The 16864-nt window shown below is 43.8% G+C and overlaps 2 protein-coding genes across 5 annotated transcripts in view; both read left to right on the forward strand.

Annotated features, from left to right (window-relative positions):
- Positions 1-3430, forward strand: part of LOC110536451 (neurofilament medium polypeptide) — a 32426-nt gene extending 28996 nt beyond the window's left edge. For all 3 annotated transcript variants that reach the window (XM_021622216.2, XM_036936452.1, XM_021622217.2), the window contains exon 3: positions 2466-3430. In XM_021622216.2, the coding sequence (XP_021477891.2) occupies positions 2466-3259 (794 nt within the window). In that variant the 3' untranslated portion in view covers positions 3260-3430. The remainder of the gene's footprint in view (positions 1-2465) is intronic.
- Positions 3431-10288: 6858 nt separating this feature from the next.
- LOC110536452 (ubiquitin-conjugating enzyme E2 L3) lies at positions 10289-14926 on the forward strand. Of its 2 annotated transcripts, none has more exons than XM_021622220.2 (4): positions 10289-10434; positions 11852-11947; positions 12149-12335; positions 12810-14926. In XM_021622220.2, exons 1-4 carry the CDS (start codon positions 10408-10410, stop codon positions 12962-12964), a joined length of 465 nt encoding a protein of 154 aa, XP_021477895.1. In that variant the 5' UTR covers positions 10289-10407; the 3' UTR covers positions 12965-14926. The 2 variants fall into 2 exon arrangements, with proteins under 2 accessions (XP_021477895.1, XP_021477896.1); XM_021622221.2 differs by lacking the exon at positions 10289-10434 and adding an exon at positions 10810-10920.
- The last annotated feature ends 1938 nt before the right edge of the window (positions 14927-16864 follow it).

Consider the following 16864-nt stretch of genomic DNA (forward strand, 5'->3'; position numbering starts at 1 on the left):
TTATTAAAGAAGCTCTGTTAAGTTAATTCGCTTTTGGGTCCTCATTCACTCACCGTGACATATGTGCCAAGTAAAAAGCTAACGTTTAAGTTCCTTGCTCAGAACATATGAAAGCTGGTAGTTCAATATTCCCAGTTCTTCAATATTCCCAGTTAAGAAGTTTTAGGTTGTAGTTATTATAGGAATTATGACGTGTCGACTATTTGTCTCTATACCATTTGTATTTCATATACCTTTGACTATTGGATGTTCTAATAGGCACTTTAGTATTGCCAGCCTAATCTCAGGAGTTGATAGGCTTGAAGTAAGTCATAAACAGCGCTGTGAATCAAGCATTGCTAAGAGCTGCTGACAAATGCAGTAAAGTTTGAATGAATGCCTACCACCGCTCAGTCAGACTGCTCTATCAAATATCAAATCATAGACTTAATTATAATATACTAAACACAGAAATACGAGCCTTTGGTCATTAATATGGTCAAATCTGGAAACTATAATTTCGAAAACAAAATGTTTATTTTTTCAGTGAAATACGGAACCGTTCTGTATTTTATTGAAAAGGTGGCAACCCCAAGTCTAAATATTGCTGATACATTGCACAACCTTCAATGTTATGTCATAATTATGTAAAATTCTGGCAAATTAGTTCGTAACGAGCCAGGTGGCCCAAACTGTTAAATACACCCTGACTCTGCATGCAATGAATGCAAGAGAAGTGACACAATTTCCCTAGTTAATATTGCCTGCTAACCTTAATTTATTTGAACTAAATATGCAGGTTTAAAAATATATATACTTCTGTGTATTGATTTAAAGAAAGGCATTGATGTTTATGGTTAGGTACATTCGTGCAACGATTGTGCTTTTTTTCGTGAATGCACTTTTGTTAAAACATCACCCGTTTGGCAAAGTAGGCTGTGATTCGATGATAAATTAACAGGCATTGCATTGATCATATGTAACACAGGACAAGCTAGTTAACCTGGTAATATCATCAACTATGTGTAGCTGACTAGTGATTATGTGAAGATTAATTGTTTTTTATAAGATAAGTTTAATGCTAGCTAGCAACTTACATTGGCTCCTTGCTGTAACTTGCGTAACAGGTGGTCAGGCTGCCACACAGTTTCCTCATGGATTGCAATGTAATCGGCGTCCAAAAATGCTGATTACCGATTGTTATGAAAACTTGAAATCGTCCCTAATTAATCGGCTATGCTGATTAATCGGTCAACCTCTAATCTCAACATCAACTGTTCAGAGGAGACTGTGTGAATCAGGCCTTCATGGTCGAATTGCTGCAAAGAAACCAATACTAAAGGACACCAATAAGAAGAAGAGACTTGTTTGGGCCAAGAAACACGAGCAATGGACATTAGACCGGAAATTTGTCCTTTAGTCTGGAGTCCAAATTCAAGATTTTTGGTTGCCGTGTCTTTGCGAGACGCGGTGTGGGTGAACGGATTATCTGTGTATTTCCCACTGTAAAGCATGGAGGAGGAGGTGTTATGGGGTAGGGCTGGTTTGCTGGTGACACTGTCTGTGATACTGTCTGACACTTAACCAGCATGGCTACCACAGCATTCTGCAGCGATACCCCATCCCATCTGGTTTGTGCTTAGTGGGATTATAATTTATTTTTCAACAGGACAATGACCCAAAACACACCTCCAGGCTGTGTAAGGGCTATTTTACCAAGAAGGAGAGTGATGGAGTGCTGCATCAGATGACCTGGCCTCCACAATCCCCGACCTCAACCAAATTGAGATGGTTTGGGATGAGTCGGACCGCAGAGTTAAGGAAAAGCAGCTAACAAGTGCATATGTGGGAACTCCTTCAAGACTGTTGGAAAAGCATTCCAGGTGAAGCTGGTTGAGATAATGCCAAGAGTGTGCAAAGTTATCATCACGGAAAAGGGTCGCAATTTGAATAATCTCAAATATAAAATACATTTTGAATTTCTTGAACACTTTTTTTGGTTACTACATGACTCCATATGTGTTATTTCATAGTTTTGATGTCTTCACTATTATTCTACAATGTAAAAATGTAAAAATGAAGAAAAACCCTTGAATGAGTAGGTGTTCTAAAACTAGTGACTGGCACTGTAGGTCTGGACCCCAAAATAATGATCCGTTTGTACAGAGATAGCTTATTATCTCCTCCACCACTGGCTCCCTACCTGACAAGTAGGACTTCACCCAGCCTAGAGGGATTCTGCTTAACCCCAGTGCCTCCAGTTTGGAGATTAGGAGACAGTGGTTAGCTGTATCAAAGGCCTTCTGTAGGTCAAGCAGTACCATTCTACAGAGATTTCCCTCATCAATCTCTTTCCTGATGAAGTCAGTCAATTAAAGTAGACATGACTCAGTGGTGTAAGTTTTTCTAAACTCTGACTGAAAATCATGCATCAGATTGTTTGTTAACATATTCATAAATCTGCTCATATACAACTCTCTTGCCAGCGCAAAACAGCACTGCAAAGGTGAGCACTGCGGCGAAGAGTACTGCAAAGGAGACACCAGCGGTGAAGAGTACTGTGGCGAAGGGTACTGCAAAGGAGACACCAGCGGTGAAGAGCACTGCAAAGGAGAGCACTGCCACTGTGGTGGAGAGCACTATGAAGGAGAGCACTGCCACTGTGGTGGAGAGCACTACGAAGGAGAGCATTGTAGCGAAGGGCACTACAAAGGAGAGCACTGCGGCAAAGAGCACTGCTAAGGAGAGCACTGCGGCGAAGAGTACTGCAAAGGAGAGCACTGCGGCGAAGAGCACTGCAAAGGAGACACCAGCGGTGAAGAGCACTGCAAAGGAGAGCACTGCGGCGAAGCGTACTGCAAAGGAGAGCACTGCAAAGGAGACACCAGTGGTGAAGAGCACTGCAAAGGAGAGCACCGCCAATGTGGTGAAGAGACCTGCAAAGGAGACACCAGTGGTGAAGAGCACTGCAAAGGAGAGCACTGCGGCGAAGAGCACTGCAAAGGAGAGCACTGCGGCGAAGAACACTGCAAAGGAGGACACTACCACTGCAAAGGAGACACCAGTGGTGAAGAGCACTGCAAAGGAGACACCAGTGGTGAAGAGCGCTGCAAAGAAGAACACTGCCACTGTGTTGAAGAGCACTGCAAAGGAGACAGCAGTGTTGAAGAGCACTGCAAAGGAGAACACTGCCACTGTGTTGGAGAGCACTGCAAAGGAGACAGCAGTGTTGAAGAGCACTGCAAAGGAGAGCACCGCCAAAGGCACCTGCAAAAAGTGAGCCGTTCTGGATCAAGAGGATGGGCCAATATGGTATACTTTATTTAGGTCCATGTACATGTCAAAGACCAGTTTACAATTGAGGAGGATTGTAAAACTATTTTCTTAAGCTTTTCTCAGAATATTTGGAATTTTACAACCTGACAATTAAATGAAAAAAATATATTTTTAAGAATTGTAATGTTTAAATTTTTTCTCATGCTCTTCAGAAACATAAAATAAGCAAGAAAATACTAACTTGTCAGTAGAGCAAACAGGGCTGCCCTCTGGAAACCCTCCAGGCCCGTCGATCAACCCTGTCAGTGGCCACTTGGGCCAGTGAAAAATATATTGTAATAATGCTATTTTTAATGTAGGTTATGTGATTTTTAAATATTTTTTATACTGATGGATTCCCAAAACTGTTCATTCGTTACTTAGATTATTTATCACATGCGCGCTGCACACATATAGCATATAATATGTCGGGCAGAGAAAGCGCGCAGCTCTCAAACTTCAAAATTGTCTAAGACTCCAGCCACCCAAGTCATAGACTGTTTTCTCTGCTACCGCATAGCAAGCAGTACCGGAGCGCCACGTCTAGGGCCAAAAGGCTCCTGAAAAGCCCCAAGCCATGACACTGCTGAACAGTTAATAAAATGGCTACCCGGGCTATTTGCATTGGTCACCTTATTTTTGCACTAACATTCTTACGGTGCTCTATTCACACTCACTGGACTCTACCCACACACTCATTGGATTCTACCCACACACTCACTGGACTCTACCCACGCACTCACTGGATTCTACCCACACACTCACTGGACTCTACCCACACACTGACTGGACTCTACCCACACACTCACTGGACTCTACCCACACACTCACTGGATTCTACCCATACACTCACTGGACTCTACCCACACACTCACTGGATTCTACCCACACACTCACTGGACTCTACCCACACACTGACTGGACTCTACCCACACACTCACTGGACTCTACCCACACACTCACTGGACTCTACCCCCACACTCACTGGATTCTACCCACACACTCACTGGACTCTACCCACACACTCACTGGACTCTACCCACACACTCACTGGATTCTACCCACACACTCACTGGACTCTAACCACACACTCACTGGATTCTACCCACACACTCACTGGATTCTACCCACACACTGACTGGACTCTACCCACACACTCACTGGATTCTACCCACACACTCACTGGATTCTACCCACACACTCACTGGATTCTACCCACACACTCACTGGATTCTACCCACACACTCACTGGATTCTACCCACACACTCACTGGATTCTACCCACACACTCACTGGACTCTACCCACACACTCACTGGATTCTACCCACACACTCACTGGACTCTACCCACACACTCACTGGACTCTACCCACATACTCACTGGATTCTACCCACACACTCACTGGACTCTACCCACACACTGACTGGACTCTACCCACACACTCACTGGACTCTACCCACACACTGACTGGACTCTACCCACACACTGACTGGACTCTACCCACACACTGACTGGACTCTACCCACACACTGACTGGACTCTACCCACACACTGACTGGACTCTACCCACACACTGACTGGATTCTACCCACACACTCACTGGACTCTACCCACACACTGACTGGATTCTACCCACACACTGACTGGACTCTACCCACACACTGACTGGACTCTACCCACACACTGACTGGACTCTACCCACACACTCACTGGACTCTACCCACACACTGACTGGATTCTACCCACACACTGACTGGACTCTACCCACACACTGACTGGACTCTACCCACACACTCACTGGACTCTACCCACACACTGACTGGACTCTACTCACACACTCACTGGATTCTACCCACACACTCACTGGTCTCTACCCACACACTCACTGGTCTCTACCCACACACTCACTGGACTCTACCCACACACTCACTGGTCTCTACCCACACACTCACTGGACTCTACCCACACACTCACTGGTCTCTACCCACACACTCACTGGACTCTACCCACACACTCACTGGTCTCTACCCACACACTCACTGGATTCTACCCACACACTCACTGGACTCTCAAATCAAACTGTAATCTCTGCTGCTCCGTCATGTTGTCAACAAGGCAGCATGGTGCATCGTCCTGAAAACATATATTTTCCATAAAAATAGATTTTTTAAAATGTTTAACTGAGGCAGACAACGCGTTTTTATCAAAATCAATCACTTTTGCATGTGAAAACCCAGAATCTTACTAATTACTCCACGTGCTTAATTACGTTGCTTTTGTTTTGAGCCGATTTCGCCGTGGGCTTTGGCTCACGCATGGGAGGCAACCCGGTTCCAAAACAAATACAATAAACTTTAATCTGGGCCAGATTAATCGAATGCCCTCACTTATACATGAATCCTGCAAAGATACTTCTTGTTTCAATTAGGTATTTGGTCACATTCGCATGACTCAAACAAAAACACCATAATGATTGGTTGACAATCGAGCCTCCCACAACGCAGATCGATGGCTGCATGATGAAGTTGTTGAAGAGCAACTGCAGAAACTTGCAGATGACTGCAGCAAAGATTGGGTACGTTCAAGTAGATCAATTTGTCAAGTCGTTGGTCACAGCCTTTCAAAGTGTGTTGCATTATGGGGCAATAAAATTATCTCACTTGCATCCATATGTCGACTGCATGAACTTTACAAAAATCCTTTGATTAGAGGTCATGAAGTTTCAACTAAGTTTTTTTTCAGTTGCTCTTCACCAGCTTCATCCTGAAGCCATCACCTGCATAGTGGGAGGCTCAATTGTCAACCATCATAAGGTTGTTATTGTTTGACCCACACTAAAGTGACCAAAGACGTGACTAAAAACAGGAAGCAACTTTGCCGCGATTCATATGTGTACAGTGGATATGTACAAATGAATGTGATATTTGAGGCTCACACATGATATGTGCACACATGATTTTAAGTTTGTGAATGTGTGATATGGCGTTGGAAACATGTTTATTTCGATATTAAATAAATAAATAAAATCCTTTCATAAACACTGCCATGTTGCACTGAGCCTTGCGGTTGGAAATCCACATCAGTGTCCGCTTTTTTTTTGTCTGTAGCAGATGCACCTCCCCCAGACTTCACTCCTCGACTTTTGTCTGCAGTCTTTTGCTTTGGCCTTACCACTCAAACAAGCCCAGTGACAGGATAGACATGTGACCTCTCTAACAATGGAACTACCTCGAAGATGGAAGGCAAGCGGGAGGAGGTGAGATCAGCTGGGACCATTCTAGCCAACGAGAGGGTCGATACGCGTGCGAACAGCAGGCACAACTCCTATACAGCACATATGTCTTTTTTTCTCAAAGTTTCCGGGATGTCACGTGTCCTACCAGTACACTCATAATAGTCTCTATCAAATCGGATGTTCTCGTTTTCAGGGGAAATGGAAAGCGAGCCTGTCACGCAATTTCTGCTTCTGGATTATATACAAGATCTGTATATAATGACGAGATGCTCATGTTTCCACTTTAACAATGGGAGTCATTGTCCCAAAGGTGGGAAGGCAGGCAACAAGTTTAGATCCAAAATAAACCCATGGAAACGCATTGGGTTTATTTTGGACAGATTTTGGCGAGAGTGAAACCTCTCGCTTCGCCTCTTCCTCTCCGCGTTAACAAGGCGACACTCCCATTTTAACTAAATTTGAATATTTTCCCGGTATTTTACAAATGTTCCATCCCTAGAATGAATCTCTTTTCTCCCGGTTGTTTGTTTATTTATTTTTATTTAACTAGGCAAGTCAGTTAAGAACAAATGACAGCCTACCAAAAGACAAAAGGCTTCCTGTGGGACAGGGGCTGGGATAAATATATATATATATATAAATATAGGACAAAACACATATCACGACAAGAGGGACAACACTACACAAAGAGAGACAACAACATAGCAAAGCAGCAACACATAACAACACAGCATGGTAGCAACACAACATGACAACAACATGGCAGCAACACAACATGGTACAAACATTGTTGGGCACAGACAACAGCACAAAGGAAAAGAAGGTAGAGACAACAATACATCATGCAAAGCAGCAAAGCAGCCACAACTGTCTAATACCGGTAACCCGTATTTCCCGCCAAAATCGGAAGTGTCATTCAAAAGCGGTATAAAGTATATAAATAGGCCTATGTCTGGATTTGATTAGGGCTTTGATGGAAAATGCAAGCCTGGTGCTACCTGACCCTGATTGGACATATATTAAATACATTTTATGAGCCTAACCCCCGAAAAGACCAAATGATTGTGCTGTTATCCAATACATAAGATATAGGCTACTGCACATTACGACAGAAAAACATAAAATCCCATAGATGTAGCTAGACTTCAGGAATGATGAGTGGAGAAGGTGGAAAGTTTTAAATTCCTTGGTGTACATATCACCGACAAACTGAAATGGTCCATGCACACAGACAGTGTGGTGAAGAAGGCGCAACAGCGCCTCTTCAATCTCAGGAGGCTGAAAAAATGTGGTTTGTCACTGAAAACCCTAGCTAACTTTTACAGGTGCACAATTGAGAGCATCCTGTCGGGCTGTATCACCGCCTGGTAGCCAACTACACCGCCCACAACCGCAGGGCTCTCCAGAGGGTGGTGCGGTCTGCACAAAGCATCACTGGGGGTAAACTACCTGCCCTCCAGGACACCTACACCACCCGATGTCACAGGAAGGCCATTAAGATCATCAAGGACAACAACCACCCGAGCCGCTACTTGTTCACCCCGCTTCCTTCCAGAAGGCGAGATCAGTACAGGTGCATCAAAGCTGGGACCGAGAGACTGAAAAACAGCTTCTATCTCAAGGCCATCAGACTGTTAAACAGCCGTCACTAACACAGAGAGGCTGCTGCCTACCTACAGACTTTATATCATTGGCCACTTAATAAATGGAACACTAGTCACTTTAATAATGCCACTTTAAGAATGTTTACATATCTTGCATTACTTATCTCATATGTATATACTGTATACTGTATCCTTCTATCTATTCTTTACTATCTATTGCATCTTAGTCGCTCTGTCACTGCTCATCCATATATGTTATATTTATATATTCTCATCCCATTCCTTTATAGATTGTGTGTATTAGGTTTTGTTGTGGAATTTGTTAGATATTAGGTTTTTGTTGTGTTAGATACTGCTGCACTGTCGGATCTAGAAGCATAAGCATTTAGCGACACTCGCAATAACATCTGCTGACCATGTGTATGTGACCAATAAATTTTGATTTGAGCTATATGCTCTATTGGGTAAATAAATTAATTGTTGACTGCGCTCCATACTGAGATGGGCTGTCTGTCCCCACCATGAGCGTTGATGATTCATCATGCAGAGGCCGTAGAGAAGACATATTTAGACAGTGCATATAATTTAACAGTTCCATTTCATACCATGCGGTTCATATAAATGATTTATTATAATTTACTGGTTTCTCACAGACATTTATCACGGGAAAAGGGCGGTAAATCTCGGTTCCCGCATTCAACCCTAATCTTAAACTCCTCTACATTTACTGGATTGGTTGAACAGTGCAGAAAGAGGCCTGTTATTTTTCTTCTCTTCAAGACCAGTACAGTCATTTTAGGCACATGTATCACTCCAGTGTTTAATTGCTAAATTGTAATTACTTCGCCACTTTTTTCAACAAACACATTTACACATTTATTGCCTTAACTCCCTAGTCTTGCCTCATTTGCACACACTTTCTATTGTGTTATTGAATGTATGTTTGTTTATCCCATGTGTAACTCTGTGTTGTTGTTTGTTTATTCCATGTGTAACTCTGTGTTGTTGTATGTGTCGAACTGCTTTGCTTTATCTTGGCCAGGTCGCAGTTGTAAATGAGAACTTGTTCTCAACTGGCCTACCTAGTTAAATAAATGTGAAATAAAAAAATATATATTAAAAACATTTAGGGAATCTAGTTTCAGGCGTTTATTTTACGCCTGCTACGTTATGTTACACTCGTAACAAGCATAACGAAACTTCTATTCGATTAAACAAGCCATACCAAATACGACACTCTCATGGACCTCCATTCAAGAAACTCCTCGCTTTGTGTGCAAAATAAAAAAAAAACGCGACCTCTGGAAAAGATAGATTCTGGGCAGTTTCGCCTCTTCCTCTGACTGCAGTCAAAATTTAGTGACATTTGATCACGTTTTTTTGTAAAGTTCAGGTAGACGCAAGTCTGTCCATTTTTATCCCCATAATGAAACACACTTTGGAAGGCGGCCCATTGCCTTTTTGAAACTGGTAACACTATTTTTACGCCACTTCGATACCGAAGTGTATTTTGTAGCAGAATAGTAGGATTTACGCAGCAGGTTAGGCGACTGAGGCTAAGGTTAGCGAAAATGCTTTCTTAACCTGCTTTGGAAATCACGTTGTATCAAAGCGGAGTGAAAGGAGTGGGCGTGTTTGGTAAGGTTGAAGAAACCAAATGCAAACTGGAGGTGCACCTGCTACAGGAAAAAGTCAGATACTGATGTGGTTTTCCAACAGTAAGGCTCGGTGCAACATGGGAGTGTTGCCATTGTTTAGAAACGTAGTTTTTTGTATTGCCGAAATAAGCATGTCTCCAATCCCCAAAATAACACACTTAAATATAGGTGTGTATATTGCTATCAATTGGGCAGCAACAGCCTGAAATATCACATTAATTTGTGCATATCCAATTTAATCATGAATATCGTTTCTTCCTGTCCCAGTCATGTATTTGGTCGCGTTTGTCAAACAATAACACTAACGATTGATTGACAAATGCTTCCCACAATGTAGGCGATTGCTGCAAATTGCAACGGCTGAGGAGCATGTCGACTGCAGTATAAACTTCATGTCCTTTGATCACATGGCTGTTGTAAAGTTCATGTAAGCGCAAGTCGGACAATTTATATTGGCATAATGCAACAGCCTTTGAATAGGCGGTGACCAACCATGGTCGCCGACTTGACAAAAATGACCCGCTCGAACGCGTCCAGCGTGTCGGTTTTTTGGAACTGCGATAGCAAGCCGCCCTGTCTCCGCAGTGTATTCTGGGTACTCACAGTAGATTCAAGATGGCGGCGAGCAGGAGACTGCACAAGGTAAATCTCATGATCGCACTATTTTCATTTTTCTATCAACATTTAAGCCGAATGGTTTATCTAAGGGCTTAGTCATTATTCAACCCAACGCTGCCACGATGTCGTCACGATGCGTATTTGTCCCGTAACGTTGTGCGTTGAAATAATGTCACGCTAAAAGCGAGAAGTCACTCTTGTTTCGTTGTGACTAGATAGCTTTCGTTAGCTAGTTAGGTTAGCCAGCTCAAACTATAGGGTGTATTAATTTACCTCTTTACATCGGAAACAGTTTGAGAACCAAACATAGCGAACGGAACGGGGAGGGAACTACCTCAGTCTATCCAATAGAAACTCGTTGTTTTTTTTCGTTGCAAAAACGTTTTGTAACACACCGCCAGACGGAACGGTTTGCCACAGAATCGGCGTAATTAATACACTCCTGGTTTGGAAACACCGGCATATATATTTTTTTAAAGCCAAAATTGAGGACCACAGCAGGGAAACGCAGTATGTAATGTTGCTCGCTAATAGTTAGAACTGACACCAATCTCCGGGGTACAGAAGGGGGAAAATACTTTAGCCACCTAGCTAAACCAAGAAAGGGCGTTTCACTTTACAATGTGACCTGAGTCACAAACACAAATCTCATTGTCCCAAAATGTTTAGAGGAATAGCAAGTCGCACAACTGTTTTACTGTAACGTTTTCAAGTCAGCCCGGTTTATTATCAGTGCGACTTGTAGCTACAGTCACGTTAACTGCTGTAACCTCAGCTAGTTATCTCGCTAGTCGGCTAATGTTAGTAGTTAACGACTTTATCAATCCTGAGTGCTTTTCTTTTTTAGAAACGAAACCGCAAGTGGTTAGCTAGTAAATTAACAATCACCGCACGTATGGTTGTGGGAGTACATTTAGTCAAGTGTTGTAATTGATAGTTGTTGTTGTTGTCACTAACAGTAACGTTGGATAGCCATTTTCTGTAGGTCTATAGACCTACGCTACTAGATAGTCAGCCAGATATGGCTCTTGTAGAAAATTAACTCATGGTGCAGTTATCTCATGGAGGTCATCGTGAATGTTTGCTGCAGTAAACGAAACCGAAACGTTTTTCTAGACCTAACTAATAATAAACACTTGGTAAACTGAATTGTGTGGACCAAACAAAACCTGAATTTGTAAGCTTTCTGGCTTTTAGGTTTGTTTACGTCAACAAGACATGTCAATGCCATATTTGCTGTCATTCACAGACATTGATGCCTCACAGGCATAATGACTTGAATGACATTTGACTTATTGTCTTGAATGTGGAGCCACAGTTTATTGGAAGTTCTCCTAACCCTTTTCCTAAGAGTGGGATTATACATTACACCTATGTTCCTTCTCCTCATTGGAGGGGGCCGCTTAACAGGCCATAATGTTGTATGTCTCTCTCTTTTTAGGAACTTGAAGAGATTCGCAAGTCTGGAATGAAAAACTTCCGAAACATTCAAGTGGATGAATCCAACATACTGACCTGGCAAGGTCTCATTGTCCCTGTAAGTGGTTTTTTATTCCTTATCGTCAATTCATGGAATCACAATTCTCCCGTGAAGGCTAAAGTTCACAGAAGCCCTGTTGTGGTTACGGACCTATTACATGTATGGAATGTCATTACACAGTTATACAGGTTGCTCCTTGGATATGGTCATTGTCACACTAACTAACCATGGTTTATTTTCTACACATTACTCCTCCAGGACAACGCACCTTATGACAAGGGAGCTTTCAGGATTGAATTAATCTTCCCCGCCGAGTACCCCTTCAAGCCCCCCAAGATCACGTTCAAGACGAAGATCTACCACCCCAACATCGACGAGAAGGGACAGGTGTGTCTGCCTGTCATCAGCGCAGAGAACTGGAAGCCAGCCACCAAAACGGACCAAGGTGGGTGAGCCTCAGTCTCCCCATAGTCACTCTGGTGGGAGCGCGCTCAGCCCTCTGGTGGGAGAGCTGGAACATTAGCTTGAACTTTTACACACGTATAACAGTGCTGAATTTTCCTGAAAGTTGACTTGCACATGCATGTCAAGTCAGGACTTAAACACCTCTCATTTGCCTAGAATGTAAATTATGCCTGCAATGCTTATGTTATTATTATTTTACCTTTATTTAACTTGGCAAGTCAGTTAAGAACATATTCTTATTTTCAAATTCCCCCTCTAACCACTGGGCTACCTGCCTCCCCCCTCTAACCACTAGGCTACCGGCCTCCCCCCTCTAACCACTAGGCTACCTGCCTCCCACTCTAACCACTGGAGCAGATGACAGGAAAAGAAACACTTTCACTAGTCATTTCATGTTCTCAATGTAGCAATTGATTTTGTACTAATGCGTTTGTTTTCCCTGTCTATTCTGCAGTAATTCAGTCCCTGATTGCGTTGGTGAACGACCCCCAGCCAGAGCACCCTCTGAGGGCAGACTTAGCAGAAGAATACTCAAAGGACCGGAAAAAATTCTTTAAGAACGCGGAAGAGTTTACAAAGAAACATGGAGAAAGGAGACCAATGGACTGATTACTTGACCAGTGTGTAGCCCCCTCTCTCTCCCTTCCCCCCCTCTCTCTTCCTTACCCCCACAACCAAATGTATGTCTTCCCCCTCTCTCTCTCTCTCCCTCCCTTCCTCACCCCCACAACCAAATGTATGTCTTCTCCTTCCTTCTCTCTGTACCTTCCCCCTCTCTCTCCTCCCTCTCTGTCTCTCTCTCCCTTCTCTCTCTCTCTCCCTTCTCTCTCTCTCTCCTCCCCATCTCCCCACACATCCTCTCCTCCATTCTTCCCTCACACATACATGTCATCCTAGCAGCCTCACCTCAGCGCATGGCTGCCGACACAGCCTACCCTTTACACAGGACCCTGGATCAGACAGGTTTCTCCTCCTCCTGGTGATAGTTCGAGGCCGTTGCTAACTTTCTACTATTTTCTTAAATTAAAATGAAAAAAAAAAAAAAAGGTTAGATCACTTCCATGTTAGAGATGGTGAACGAATGAGGGGGGGGGGGTAGAAGGAAATGATTACAAAAAAAAAATCCAATGTTTTAGTTTAGCTGTTAGTTTAAAAAGAGGAAAAACAAGAAATCACAGCTTGAGTATCATATGCCTCTTGTGGTAGCACTAATTTGTGGAAGGAGATTTTTCTGACAGAGAATGAAAAGTTGTGGTTCTGCTTTTCTTATTTTCTGTTTCCTGTTCTCTTGTCTCACCTTGGTTTTGTCACACCCCAAAATGAAACGTTAGCTAGGCCCTGGAAGTGTGTGCTGAAATGTTAGCTAGGCCCTGGAAGTGTGTGCTGAAATGTTAGCTAGGCCCTGGAAGTGTGTGCTGAAATGTTTTTCCCTTCGGACTTCTCTGCTTCTGTAGTTGCACTGTGTTCTGTGGAACAAGCCGTTGTCCATCCCCCTCAGTTTGAAGCCAGTCCACTGAGCAGACAGAAACAAAATGGCAACCCATTCAATAAGCCAATATTGTCATCGGTTACAAGTGTAATTGACTGGTGATAATTGTCTGTTTTTCTCCCCACTGGTCCAAAATGCCTTTTTTTTTTAGGATTGGAAAACGGAAGAATACTCAATGTACTTCAGTTTCCATTATTTTCTGTTTACGAGGATGCCCCTCTTTGCATTGGACATATTTTCTCCATTTGCATTCTGAGACTTCCTTCTGAAATACTTTTGGTTATCTCCCTCTGTGTTTTGTAAGGTCGGCTGTGTACCCCACCCACTGCAGTCTGCTCAAGACAAAGTGTGGAAGTTAAAATGATAGTTCTGACTCCTCACATATGGCTGTAAGTCTGTTATCCAGTCCGCTCATCATCATCACTCCCACCCGTATTGTCAAACGTCACATACACATTTCAAAATCGGAACCCCCACCTCCTTCCTCTCTACATAAATATAATCTTGTCACCGTGAACCAAATCTTATTTGTCATCACGGAGAGACTAACTCACACGTATATATGTATATCTCAGTGGCTGATATAGCCACTGGAACAGAACAGCCCCCCCAGGTCTTAGTGAAGGGTCAGACCTGATTGGGGCAACACCAGGGGACTGAAGTTGAGTCCAAAATGGCACCCTATTCCCTTTAGGGTTCTGGCCAAATTGTAGGGCACTTATGTGCTGTGTTCATACGCAGTGCGCTATATAGGGAATAGGGCTCTGGTCTATAGTAGTGTGCTATATAGGGAATAGGGCGCTGGTCTATTGTAGTGCACTATATAGGGCTCTGGTCTATAGTAGTGCGCTATATAGGGAATAGGGCTCTGGTCTATAGTAGTGCCCTATATAGGGCTCTGGTCTAAAGTAGTGTGCTATACAGGAAATAGGGTGCCATTTTTTGACACAGACTGATTTACCTCACAGTGACAGTGGTCCTATGTAACAGGTACCTTACACTGAGCTGTCTGTCTGCCAGTAGGGTGTAACAGCTGTGTGATTCAGTCCAATGTTTCATAATAAAGATGGCTAACCATTTGGTCCCATTGTCTGGCTGCTGTGAACTTGTCCCTGTGGTTGGGTGAATGACTGCTGGGTGTCTGGCTGCTGGGAGCTTGTGGCTGGGTGTCTGGCTGCTGTGAACTTGTCCCTGTGGCTGGGTGTCTGGCTGCTGGGAGCTTGTCCCTGTGGCTGGGTGAATGACTGCTGTGAACTTGTCCCTGTGGCTGGGTGAATGACTGCTGGGAGCTTGTCCCTGTGGCTGGGTGAATGACTGCTGGGAGCTTGTCCCTGTGGCTGGGAGCTTGTGGCTGGGTGTCTGGCTGCTGTGAACTTGTCCCTGTGGCTGGGTGTCTGGCTGCTGGGAGCTTGTCCCTGTGGCTGGGTGAATGACTGCTGTGAACTTGTCCCTGTGGCTGGGTGAATGACTGCTGGGAGCTTGTCCCTGTGGCTGGCTGAATGACTGCTGGGAGCTTGTCCCTGTGGCTGGGTGTCTGGCTGCTGGGAGCTTGTGGCTGGGTGTCTGGCTGCTGGGAGCTTGTGGCTGGGTGTCTGGCTGCTGGGAGCTTGTCCCTGTGGCTGGGTGTCTGGCTGCTGGGAGCTTGTCCCTGTGGCTGGGTGTCTGGCTGCTGGGAGCTTGTCCCTGTGGCTGGGTGTCTGGCTGCTGGGAGCTTGTCCCTGTGGCTGGGTGAATAAATGTGTTTGGAATGGGAACACTTTTTAAAATGTTAGTTTTGGAGGGGCAGTGCAACATTTTGTTTAAAAAAAAGTGAGTGTTTTTAAATCATTTTCAACTGCAGTCCCTGGGCAAGATATACTGTCGACGACATGAAGGTAAAAGGCTAGATTCAACAATAGGTAAGTGAATGTGTAGAGGGATTCAGTAGTTCCTTCTAGAAGACGTGAAGGCGGGACAAAGTTTGTGGTCAGAGTGACACCACAGAAAGGCACATTTCCATAATAGTCTGGTCTGTATTTCAAATCAGGAAATAATGGACATAGCTGAAAGTTATAGCCTACATTCATGTCAGTGGCCTGGCAAGGCGAACTGGGTGGGATAGTGTTCAGGCTTTTTAATTTGGCATCTAGTGAGACAACCTGCCACTAGAGGGCACCATACTCGAGTCACATTTTATTTCATTTAGTGTAAAATGGCAAAAGGAGTTAAAACACAATGATTAACAATAACTTCGCTATATACACAGGATACCAGTACTGTGTTGATGTGCAGGTGTACGAGGTAATTGAGGTAGATAAGTACAGATAAAGTGCCAATGCAGAATGTTAAATAGTTAACCAATAGCTACCCTGACTGACTATACTGAACCAAAATATAAATGCAGTTTGTACCGTGTTGGTCCTATGTTTCATGAGCTGAAATTAAAGATCCCAGACAATTTTCCATATGCACAAATAGATTATTTCTCTCAACTTTTGTGCACAAATTTCTTAAAATGTCTCACTGTTAGTGAGTATTTGTCCTTTGCCAAGATAATCCATCCACCTGACAGGTGTGGCATATCAAGAAGCTGATTAAACAGCATGACCATTACACAGGTCAATCTTGTGCCACTCTAAAATGTGCTGTTTTTTCACACACAATGCCACAGATGTCTCAAGTTTTGAGGGAGCGTGCAATTGGCATGCTGACTGCAGAAATATCCACCAGAACTGTTGCCGGAGAATTTCATGTACATTTCTCTACTATAAGCCGCCTCCAACATTGGACGTACTAAATTCTCTAAAACAAACGGCCTCACAACCGCAGACCACGTCTAACCATGCCAGCCCAGGGACCTCTTCACCGGCGGTATCGTCTGAGACCAGCCACCTTGAACAGCTGGTGAAACTGAGGAGTATTTATGTCTGTAATAAAGTCCTTTTGTGGGGAAATACTCAGTGGGTGGGGCCTGGCTCCCAAATGGGTGGGCCTATACCCTCCCAGGTCCACCCATGGCTGCGCCCCTGACCAATCATCTG

The sequence above is a fragment of the Oncorhynchus mykiss genome, chromosome 11, assembly GCF_013265735.2.
Source record: "Oncorhynchus mykiss isolate Arlee chromosome 11, USDA_OmykA_1.1, whole genome shotgun sequence".
NCBI classification, from domain to species: Eukaryota; Metazoa; Chordata; class Actinopteri; order Salmoniformes; family Salmonidae; genus Oncorhynchus; species Oncorhynchus mykiss.